This window comes from Plasmodium knowlesi (assembly GCF_000006355.2).
Source record: "Plasmodium knowlesi strain H genome assembly, chromosome: 8".
Taxonomy (NCBI): domain Eukaryota; phylum Apicomplexa; class Aconoidasida; order Haemosporida; family Plasmodiidae; genus Plasmodium; species Plasmodium knowlesi.
In genome coordinates this window covers 1173848-1186490 of record NC_011909.2, presented here as the reverse complement: position 1 = coordinate 1186490, position 12643 = coordinate 1173848, and the positions used below count along the sequence as shown (strand labels likewise).

Below are 12643 nucleotides of genomic sequence, written 5' to 3'. Positions count from 1 at the left end.
TTACGGTTTAAGGTTCACGGTTCAGGGTTTACGGTTTAAGGTTCACGGTTCAGGGTTTACGGTTTAAGGTTCACGGTTCAGGGTTTACGGTTTAAGGTTCACGGTTCAGGGTTTAGGACTGGAGTAAATATGTGATAATGAGAATATTGGTTTCATACCCCCCGTTTGTCTTTTTTTTTTTTATGTGATAAACAGACATAATAAGGAGTTTGAATATTCATGTTATTTCTTATTCTTTTTAAACTTCTTTTTTTATTTTTTTTTTTTTTGTCCTTCTTTTTTTTTTCTTGAAAAAAAAAGAAAAAAAGAAAAAAAAGGAAAGTTTCTTTCTTCCACATTTATTTCTTATTTTGTTTGCAAAAAATTTTTCTTTTTTTTTTTTTTTGGTGAAAGAACACCCTTTTGTTTATAGAAAAAAAAAAAAAAAAACATTCTTCTTTTTTTTTTAAGAACACACATTATTTTTTTTTTATTTTTTTTAATTTTTTTTCCTTTCTTCATTTCTTTTTTTCTTAAATTATGCTTCCATCTTTGCGAAAAGTTGCCCCCAATAGGTGTTATATCTTGTTCTCGTAAAAAAAATGTATGGAACATCCGCGCGCGAGCGCGCGCGCCCCCAGCGAGGACACTATATTACGGTTTCCGCGCAAAAAAGTGTGGAAGAACGTTAAAACATTCATATAATTAGAACTTTATTAAAAAAAAAAAAAAAAAAAAAAGAAGCAAATAATGGGGGGAAAAAAAAAAAATGTACATTGTGTTCATAATATTTTTCGTGTAAAAAAAAAATATAATGGTTCCATATAATCATATAAACCATGTCTATACAATAATCATTATAAGATGTTACTAAAGAAATTACACAAGTGTGATGATTCATGCTAAAAAATTACATACACACACAAAAAAAAAAAAAAAAAAAAAAATTCATGATTTAATTTTTTGGAATGGGGGATTTTTTTTATTTCGTATGAGATAAAGGTTGAATTTTTTCCTTCCCGACCTTGTTAAGGTTTCGCATATCAGACGTTCAAATTTTTTTGGGTACACCCTAAAGTGTGAACCCTAACGTGTGAACCCTGAAACCATAAACTCTAAACACTGAACCTTAAACCCTAAACCGTGAACCTGAGACCATAAACCCTAAAATGTGAACCCCAAACACTGAACCTTAAACCATAAACACGGAACCTAAACTTGGAACCTCTTTAATTGGAACACGTTCCATAGGAACCTCTTCCATAAGAACATTTTCCTTAGGAACCTGTTCTTCTTCCATTAATTCGGATCCCATGAACTCTTGAACCAAAAGTTCCAGAAAATCCTTCTGGTTCAATTGTGTGTCCCCTTTTTGACATTCATCCAACACTTCAAAATGAATTTCAATAATCGTGCGACGATTCACGGGACCAGAACGTTTCGTTCTCGTTGGAGCAGAACGAGGTTTTCGTTCCTTCACCAATCGATATTCATGTGGACCAGCTTCTTCCACATGATCGAGGACTTGTTCTTGTACTGATGGACCAGGAATTTCAACAGGAGATCTTCGGAAACGTGCTCCTCCTTTACCAAGAGGACCAAAATACTACCAAAAAAAAAAAAAAAAAAAAAAAATGAGAGGATATTTTTGTTAAGAAAATTGTGAAATGTTATTTTTACACATTTATTTTTTTTCCTTTTAACCATTAAAAAAAATTTTTTTTTCCTTTTAACCATTAAAAAAAATTTTTTTTTTCCTTTTAACCATTAAAAAAAATTTTATTTTTTATTCCTTTTTTTATTCTTTTAACTGTTAAAATTTTTTTTTTTTTTTTATCTTACCTTCCAAAGGTAATAAGCCATAGCAGAAAGTCCAATAGAGACAGGAGCCAAAGGAAGAAAAGGGGTAAGGAGATCCGTAAGGAGGATGGGACAGACTGTATTCTCTAATGTTTGTTGCATATGGTTTTTGTTCTCTTCGAGCAGTGGTTCCACTTTTTGCTTTACATTGTCAGTGCCAATGAGGCAATCATCATAACCTCCTTCTTCTGTGCACACAAAACAAGAATTAGGAACATTAGTACCTTTGCATGAAGATGGTTCTTTCATAGTGGTATTAATTTTATCAAAAGCATGTTTTATGCCTTCATCTATGCTACAATGGGGATGTACCCAACTATGTCCTTTTCTCTTCTCTTTTGCCATTTCTTTTAATTGTTTTGCATATTCTTTAAGAAATAAACAACCCATCGTTTGTCCAAACGATGGGCCGTTAAACTGGCCCTTCTTTTGGCCGTTGGGACGGCCATAAATGTGCCTTAATCCTGCAGCAAAAAGCAAACAAGCCGCTTTATTTGTTTTGCCTTGTTTATGGCCAATTTTATTCCATTTATCTTCGTTGTCTTTGCAGTATTGGGCAACTTTCTCCTGATTTTTAGACTGCATCATTTGTTCTAGAAGTTGTGCTAATTCCTTTCCGATGTCAGTCTTCAAGGCATCCTAAACATTGAAAAGAGGAAGGAGAGAGAGGAAAAAATATAAGTATGTATACACATATGTATACACATATGTGTATACATATACATACATATATGCATATACATATACATACATATATATACATATATACGTATACATACATATATACATATACATACATATATACATATACATATATATATACATATATACATATATACATATATATATACATATACATATACATATATACATACGTATGTATATGTATATATGTAGTTGTCTATCGCCCTTACCCAGTTCACTCCGCTGCTTTGTCCATTATTCTTTTCTGCGTGGTATTGTTTTGCAGCGCATTGCAGTTGAGTACAGAAAGAAGATTTCATTTCAGTGATAGTAGTTAAGGTGGAATTCATTTTGGTGTTAATGGTGGATTTGTCTTCGTTGAGGAGTTCGTTCATTTGCTTTGGGACGTCTTCTTTGTCGTTGTTATTGCAGGGTGAACTTCCACCTGATGATGATGATCCAATTAAGTCTTTATCAACCAAGAGGTCGCAACCACTAAAATTTTCTTTTCTTTCACAAATAAAACAATCATTACCACCAGAGGTCGAACACGAAGCTTTTTTAATTACATTCCATTTTTCAAACATTTCTTTTATTCTTTCCTCATCAAGGGGACAACTTTTCTCCGTTTCCTTTTTTATTCTATCAGCATAAAGATTAAGTGCTGCGCACATCATAGTTTGTTTAAAAAACTTATCATCAGCCTTCTTCTGCTTATCGTTGTCATTACCTTCAATTTTGTTAATGTAGTCTAAACCTGCTGTGATATGATTACATGCTTTTCTTTCGACACTATCAGGATTATCATCCCCAAATTTATTGCATACAACATTCTTCTTAGTCTTTGATTTGTCCTTTCCATTCTGATCGATTTCCTTGAACATCTTCTCCAATGCGTCCTTAACAGTCGTATCCCAAAAGTCACACTGTTAAAAAAAAAAAAAGAAAAAGTTATATATGTAGTTGGCTGGTGTAGTATCCGGTTGGTATATAGTATCCGGTTGGTGTATAGTATCCGGTTGGTGTATAATATCCGGTTGGTGTATAGTATCCGGTAGGTATAGTATCCGGTAGGTATAGTATCCGGTTGGTGTATAGTATCCGGTTGGTGTAGTATCCGGTAGGTATAGTATCCGGTAGGTATAGTATCCGGTAGGTATAGTATCCGGTTGGTGTATAGTATCCGGTTGATGTAGTATCCGGTTGGTGTAGTATCCGGTTGGTGTATAGTATCCGGTTGGTGTATAGTATCCGGTTGGTGTATAGTATCCGGTTGGTGTATAGTATCCGGTAGATGTAGTATCGGATCACTGTCTACCATCCGGTTGGTGTAGTATCCGGTCCCTGTCGGCGAGGAGTCTTTCCTTTCCCCCCCTAAAGTAGCTAAAGCTAACCCCTGAACCTTAATTCCAACAACCCTGAACCCTTACTCCTAAACCCGGCAAACTTACTCCTATACCCTCAAACATTACCCCCACACCCTGAAAACTTATTCCTATATCCTAAAACATTATATCAATACCCCTAAAACCTTACACCTATAACGTACAACCTTCGTCTTATACCTGCAACCTTGTTCTAATATCCCTAAAATCTTTATTCCCAAACCCGGAATCTGAATTTTCTTTTTTCTTTTTTTTTTTAATCTATCGTTCATCGTTGTGGTGGTGATAGTAATACTTACCCAATTCTTCGTAGGAGCAGTATTTCCGTTCATTTGGTTTTGGAACCATTTGGGTGCGGCACATTTGAGTTGGTCACATAAAGTCTTCGTTTCGTTTACTTTCGTTAGGGTGTCAGTTACGGTGGTTTTTATTTCGCCTTTAACTTGTGCTAATTTGGCCGTTACTTTCGTTGGGCTGCCATTTGTGTGAATTTCGCAACTTCCATAGGTGTCATCCAATGTACATTGTCCCCCATTTAATTCTTTGCCAGCAGTGTCGAAAGCCTTCTTTATGCCGAATCCCACTAAACACTTCGCCTTCTCCTTCATATGTTTTGCATAAGAATGAAGTAAGAAACAACCTATCGTTCGTTTCAACGATGGGTCCTTATCCAAGATGTTGTTGCCATTGATGTTGGTCGCCGTAGGCGATGTAAGTTCCTTTAGTTTTTCGAAACCTGATGTAAGATATTGGCATGCCCTCCTTTCAGGGTTGGTGGGTTCCCTAGTACTGTTTGTACTACTGCCATCATCCATTGTCCCACATTGACCTCCTTTGTCTTGACCCCCATTATCTGTCATTGCTTGTGACAATTCTTTCCATAGTTTGGCGACTTCGCCGCCTTCCTTCCCCCAGAAGTCGTCCTGTATAAGTGGAGTAAAAAATATATATATATGAATATATATATATATATATATATACATATGTATATGTATATACATACATATACGTAGATGTATATGTATAAGTATACATTCTTTTCCTTTTCCTTTTTCTCTTTCTTGTTGGTGTGTAGTATCCGGTTTGCCTTCCCTTGCCATTCGGTTAGTGTGTAGTATTCGGTCCCTGTCTGCGAGGAGTTTTTCCTCTCCCTCCCTAAAGCAGCTAAAGCTAACCCCGGAACCTTACTCCTGAACCCTGAAACCTTATTCCTATACCCTAAAACCTTACACCTATACCCTAAAACTTTTACTCCTATACCCTAAAACTTTTACTCCTATACCCTACAACCTTTACTCCTATACCCTAAAACCTTACTCATATACCCTGCAACCTTCTTCCCACACCCCTGTAACGTTATTCTTATACCCATAGAACCTTACTACTGTAACCTACAACCTTACTCCTATATCCTAAAACCTTACTCATATACCCTACAACCCTCTTCCTGAACCCGGAATCTGAATTTTTCTTTTTTCTTTTTTTTTTTTTTTCTTTTCTTTTATTCCTTTTCTTTTTATTCCTTCTCATTTTATTCTACTTACCGCATTATTGTTCCCCCGGGCCATCTGAACTCGAGATGCTAAGCATTGTAAACGTTGACAGAGGGAGCCAGTATTTCCTTCTGTTGTAGTTATTGTGGATAGGGTGTTATTGACGTCGTTTTCTTTCGTCTTGAGTAATGATTCTAATGTAGGCTTCACTGTGTCATTTTTTTTGCCACTATCAATGGGGCAATTGTCAAATTCTTCCGTCAACTTGCACTCAATGCAGGGTTTCTTATTTTTGCAATGATCTTCCTTAATGTCTTTTGCCTTTAAAAAAGCGACCCTAATCCCTTGGTCTATGTGACAAATTTTGCTGTCTTCTTTCATTTTTTGTACGACGGCTTTTAACATTAAGCAGGAAGCGAATTGTCTGAACTCTTGGTTATCATAAGGGTTATTCTGATTCCCCGCGTCATAGTTCAGCTGTATATTAGATATGTGATGTAGTCCTGCTGCAGTGAGTAAGCATGCCGTTTTATTGGCTTTGCCGTGGGCGTCCTTATCGTCCCAGCCGCCGCCACCGCCGTTGCAGTGATGGGCAACTTTATCCTGCTTTGTCGTCATGTCACCCAGCAGTGATTCTAACTCTGTTTCAAAGTCACTCTTCATGTCATTCTAAATATAAAGCGGGAGTTATATATATATACATATATATACATATACATATACATATACATATATATACATATACATACATATATATACATACATATATACATACGTACATACATACATATATATACACACATATATACGTACGTACATACATACATACATATATATACATACATATATACATATATACATATAAGTATACACATGCGTATACACATACGTATACATATATGTATATACATACATATGTACATACATATATACATATACATACATACATATACATATATATACATATAGAAATATGTGTATATGTATATATGGACATATATGTTGTCGATGTTATTATTGTTATGGATGTTATTATTGTTGTTGATGCTGTTATGGATGTTATGGATGTTATGGATGTTGCTATGGATGTTGTTATGGATGTTATGGATGTTATTATTGTTATTATTATTGTTATGGATGTTATGGTTATTTCCATTCCAACATCAGCACAGCACACTAAACCATGACCACGACCACGACCACGACCACGACAACACATTACTTACCCAAGTAACGGACGCAGTTCCGGTTGAGCCTCCGTTCTTCCTTTTTCCCCATTTATCTGCTACACATTGTAGACGATTACAGAATTCACCGGTGTCACACGGTTTACCTATAAGCAGACACAGACAAACACATAGACACATACATATATACATACATATATATATACATATACATATATATGTATATACATATATATACATACATACATATATACATACATATATACATATATATATATATATATACATACATATATGTATATATATATATACCTATATACATATATATATATACACATATATATTTATACATATATAAACATGTATACATATATATACTTATATGTATATATATATGTATATATACATATAATGTTATTGTTTTTATTTTTATTTTTTTGTTTTTGTATTTTTGTTTTTGTTGTTGTATTTTTGTTGTTGTTTGTTCCTGTTGGTTTTTGTTCGTTGGTTTTTGTTTTGGAAATGGATGAAGGTGGATGTGAATGGATGTGAATGGATGTGGAATGGTCATATATTTGTTATTGGTAGGTTGGAGGAGAGAAAAAAAATGTCTACTTACATATGGTCTTGATAAGAGATTCGTCCTTTAAATTAGAATCAGTTTTGAGCTTTTCCTCTACTTCCGTCTTCACATACTTCTTTTGACTATTCTCGCCAATTGTGCAAGTTGCAAGATCCTTTAAGGGTACCCTCGGACACTTAAAACACTTAACATTATCATCCTTGCAGCCGATACTTCCCCCCTTAATGCTTTCATTATTTTCGACAAATGCCTTAGTTATCCCCTCCTTTACACTTCTTTCCTCTTCACAGGGAAGTGCTTCTAATTTATCAGCAATGGCATTTAATAAAAAACAACGCATCGTTCTTTGGAACGATGCCGTAACGGCATCGTTCGTGCCGTTGTCGGGGATGTCGTAGAGGTTTTTTAATCCTGCTGCTATAAGGATGCAAGCATCCTTATCAGCTTCCTTCCCATTATGCCCCGTGAGACCGCTGCAGTATTTCTCAAATTCTGTCCTCTTATTCTCAGTTGTGGCCTCCTTGAGGCCATCCCCCAAAGAGGTTACTTCATTTGGGACTGCCTCCCATACTTTATCCTACAGTTGAAGTAATATATATACATATGCAGAACGCATATATATGTATACATATGTATATACATATAGACATATACATAGATATGCATGTATATGTGAGTATATATGTATATATATATATATATATATATATGTATATGTATACACATATGTGTAGTGGTTATTTGCTTACCCAATTACGGGGGACCCTGTCTCTGCCTTTTCTATTATGTTTGTTCCATCGGGCCGCTACACATTGGACTTGGTCGCAAAGTTCTGTCACATTATTTACTTCCTTTGCCATTGTCTTAATGTCGTTATCGTTCCCATGGACGATGGTCTTCAATTTGTCCTCAACATTCGAATCTTGGCTAGGACTTCCATCTGCCTTAATTTTACAATCCTTCAATTTGTCATTTTCTTCCCATTTGCACGGAATACAAGTTTTACCATTGCCACTGCAAGTACCAGGTACTTTCTCACTGAGGTCCTGCCACGAATTAAATGCTTTGCTTATACCAGCATCAATCTCACAGACAGCATTCTTTTTCATTTCATTTGCATAGGAATGAAGTAAGAAGCAGCCCACCGCTTGTCTGAACGATGGGTATTTCTTAGATAGGATGTCGTCGTCGCCTGTCATCGTAGGACCATCGTACAGTTTTTTTAATCCGGCATGCAAATAATTGCATGCCTTCCTTTCAGAATGAGTTGCATCCCTTGCACTGGCATTATCACCCATTTTATTACATTTCTCCTCTCCTGCTCCTTTACTCTGTTCCATTGCTGTGGACAATTCTGTCCACAGCGTCTTCACTGCGCCATCATCCACCTTCCAGAAGTCTTTCTGCAAGTGAAGTTATATATATATATATATATATATATATACATATACATGTATGTGTACGCATACATACATACGTATATATACGTATATATATACATACGTACATATGTATGTATGTGTATATATGTATAGATGTATATATGTATATGCATATGTATACATATACATGTATATGTATATATGTATACATATATATACATATGTACATATATACATGTAACTGCCATTTCTTACTACACAATTAGACAGCGTGTGTGCCCACTTACCTGTCCCGTGGTCCCTTGTCCCTTGTTCTTGTTCTCTTCCGACCGTTTTGCGGCACAATTTACCCATTCACATAACTTATTCTCCTTATTGAAGTTAATCAAGGTTTTTTGTATTGCGTCGTCCTTCGTTTTGTCCTTGCCTTCGAACAATTTATTCACTTTTTCCTTTACATCGTCGGAGGTGGTGCCATTGCTAATGGAGCAACCATTAATGCCGTCCTTAGTATTGTCCATCCAATTGCATTCAAAACAATTATTGGTATTACTAGCTGTACATTGATCTGCCGCACTTTCCATAATGGTTTTACTTTGGGTAAAAGCGTGATTTATCCCTTCATCTATGCTACAGAACCCTCCTCCTTTTGCTTTTTTTTTTAATTCTTCAGCGTAAGCTTTTAATAAAAGACAATTTATAATTTGAGCAGAATATTTGTTAGGGTCACTATTTGAATTTTTGTACATCGCATTCAACAATTTTGCCATGTGCTCACATGCTGCTTTATTTGCACTATCTAGTTTATCGTCGTTGCACTTGGCACCTCCCGTGTCACCATTGTCTACCGTATTAGTGATGAGTTCTCCCAGCTTCTTCTCGACGTTGTTGCTCCAGAAATCCTTTAATATAGAAAGGGAAGGTATATATATACATATATATACACATGTACATACATATATATACATATATACGTCCATACATATATATATATATACATATACATACATATATGCATGTCTATATATATGTACACATGTACATATATATATATATATATATATATATATATGTACATATGTGTATATATAGGCAGTCATTCCCCTTGCTTACGGTGTTGGTGCTGCCCTTCCCATCTGTTAATTGCCAATATTGTTCTGCACATTGCAAGCGCTTGCAAAATGTATTGTTCTTGTCTTTCATGCACACATCAGCTGCAAAAAGGAGAAAAGGGAAGGAACAGAAGAAAAGTTAATACGACATGTAAAGTGTTATGTGTGTATATATATGTTGTATGTTGTATGTTGTATGTTGTATGTTGTATGTTGTATGTTGTATGTTGTATGTATGTAGATTGAGTAAATGTATGTCATTCACAATCGATGAAAAATTTTTTTTTTTTTTTTTTTTCTTTTTTCGTTTGGGATTGTTCTAAAATATGCGGTTTTATATGCCATCCACTTCCCACCATCCGGTTCATACCATCAAGTCTCCACCATCCAGTTCCCACCATCCACTTCCCACAATCCGGTTCATACCATCCAGTTCCCACCATCCAGTCTCCACCATCCAGTTCATACCATCCAGTTCCCACCATCCAGTCTCCACCATCCAGTTCCCACCATCCACATCCCACCATCCGGTTTATACTATCCGGTTTATACCATCCGGTTTATACCATCCGGTTTATACCATCCGCTTCATACCATACAGTTCCTACCATCCAGTTCCCACCATGCCGTTGGTGTATAGTATCAGGTCTTTGTCTGCGAGGAGTTTTTTCCTACCCCTCCCGGGAGGGATGCTGGGATGCTTCCCTGCCATCCGGTACCTACCATCCAGTTCATACCATCCGGTTTATACCATCCGGTCCATACCATCCAGTTTCTACCACCCCGTTTCTACCACCCCGTTACTACCACCCCGTTACGACCATCCAGTTTCTACCATCCGGTTAGTGTGTCGCATCCGGTTTTTGTCTGCGAGGAGTTTTTCCTTCCCCCTCCCGGGAGGGATGCTGGGATGCGTCCCTGCCATCCGGTTAACACCATCCGGTTCATACCATTCGGTTCATACCATCCGGTTTCTATCATCCGGTTCATACAAACCGGTTCATACCATCCAGTTCCTACCATCCAGTTCCCACCATCGAGTTCCTATCATCCAGTTCATACTATCCGGCTCATACCATCCGCCTCATACTATCCGGTTCATACCATCAGGTTAGTGTGTAGTATCCGGTTCATACCATCCTGTTCATACCATCCGGTCTCCACCATCCAGTCTCCATCATCCGGTCTCCACCATCCGGTTCATACCATCCGGTTATTACCATCCGGTTCCCACCATCCAGTCTCCACCATCCAGTCTCCACCATCCAGTCTCCACCATCCAGTCTCCACCATCCAGTCTCCACCATCCAGTCTCCACCATCCAGTCTCCACCATCCAGTCTCCACCATCCAGTCTCCACCATCCAGTCTCCACCATCCACTTCCCACCATCCAGTTTACCACCATCCAGTCTCTACCATCCAGTCCTACCATCCCGTACCTACCATCCGGTTCCTACCATCCCGTTCCCACCATCCAGCTCCCACCATCCAGTTCCTACCATCCAGTACCTACCATCGGGTTACTACCATCCCGTTCCTACCATCCGGTTCATACCATCAGGTCAGTGTGTAGTATCCGCTTCATACCATCCAGTTCATACCATCCGGTTCATACCATCCAGTTCCCACCATCCGGTTCCCACCATCCGCTCTCTACCATCCGGTTCATACCATCCGGTTCATACCATCCGGTTCCTACCATCCGGTTCCTACCATCCGGTTTATACCATCCGCATCCTACCATCCGGATCCTACCATCCGATCACTACCATCCGGTTACTACCATCAGGTTCCCACCATCCGGTTCATACCATCCAGTTCATACCATCCGGTTCATACCATTCGGTTCATGCCATCCAGTCTCCACCATCCAGTCTCCACCATCCAGCCTCCACCATCCAGTCACCACCATCCAGTCTCCACCATCCAGTCTCCACCATCCACTTCCCACCATCCACTTCCCACCATCCAGTATCCACCATCCAGTATCCACCATCCAGTATCCACCATCCGGTTCCCACCATCCAGTTCCCACCATACAGCTTCCCACCATCCAGTCTCCACCATCCAGTCTCCACCATCCAGTCCCCACCATCCAGTCTCCACCATCCAGTCTCCACCATCCAGTCTCCACCATCCAGTCTCCACCATCCAGTTCATACCATCCGGTTTCTACCATCCAGTTCCCACCATCCAGTCTCCACCATCCAGTCTCCACCATCCAGTCTCCACCATCCAGTCTCCACCATCCAGTTTCCACCATCCGGCTCATACCATCCGGTACATACCATCCGGTTTCTACCATCCAGTCTCCACCATCCGGTTTCTACCATCCGGTTCATACCATCCACTCCCCATCATCCGCTTCCTACTATTCGGTTACTACCATCCGATTACTACCATCCGGCTACTACCATCCACTTCCCACCATTCGGTTACTACCACCCCGTCACTACCATCCAATCTGCACCATCCCGTTGCTACCATCCAGTTCCTACCATCCAGTTCATACCATCCGGTCTATACCATCCGGTCCATGACATCCGGCTCATACCATCCGGTTAGAACCATCCTGCCCCTACCACCCGGTCTATACCGTCCGGTTACTACCATCCGGTTCATACCATCCCGTTCATACCATCCGGTCCACATCATCCACGCACTATCATCCGGTTATTACCATCCATTTAGTGCGCAGTATCCGGTTTCGTTTGTCTGCGAGGAGTTTTTCCTCTCCCCCCTCCCGGGAGGGATGCTGGGATGCGTCCCTGCCATCCGGTGCCTGCCATCCGGTTCCTACCATCCGGTTCATACCATCCGGTTCATACCATCCAGTTTCTACCACCCCGTTTCTACCACCCCGTTACTACCACCCCGTTACGACCATCCAGTTTCTACCATCCGGTTAGTGTGTCGCATCCGGTTTTTGTCTGCGAGGAGTTTTTCCTTCCCCCTCCCGGGAGGGATGCTGGGATGC

The 12643-nt window shown here is 39.0% G+C and overlaps 1 protein-coding gene across 1 annotated transcript in view; it reads right to left on the bottom strand.

Moving 5' to 3' along the window:
* Positions 1 to 1171: 1171 nt before the first annotated feature.
* PKNH_0825500 (SICAvar, type I) overlaps positions 1172 to 12643 on the bottom strand; it is a gene marked incomplete at both ends in the record, with an annotated part of 14118 nt that continues 2646 nt past the window's right edge. The window contains 10 exons of the mRNA XM_002258861.2: positions 1172 to 1585; positions 1822 to 2478; positions 2754 to 3449; positions 4208 to 4831; positions 5453 to 6070; positions 6628 to 6734; positions 7208 to 7748; positions 7921 to 8574; positions 8841 to 9455; positions 9667 to 9767. Of these exons, the coding sequence (XP_002258897.2) occupies positions 1172 to 1585; positions 1822 to 2478; positions 2754 to 3449; positions 4208 to 4831; positions 5453 to 6070; positions 6628 to 6734; positions 7208 to 7748; positions 7921 to 8574; positions 8841 to 9455; positions 9667 to 9767 (5027 nt within the window). The remainder of the gene's footprint in view (positions 1586 to 1821; positions 2479 to 2753; positions 3450 to 4207; positions 4832 to 5452; positions 6071 to 6627; positions 6735 to 7207; positions 7749 to 7920; positions 8575 to 8840; positions 9456 to 9666; positions 9768 to 12643) is intronic.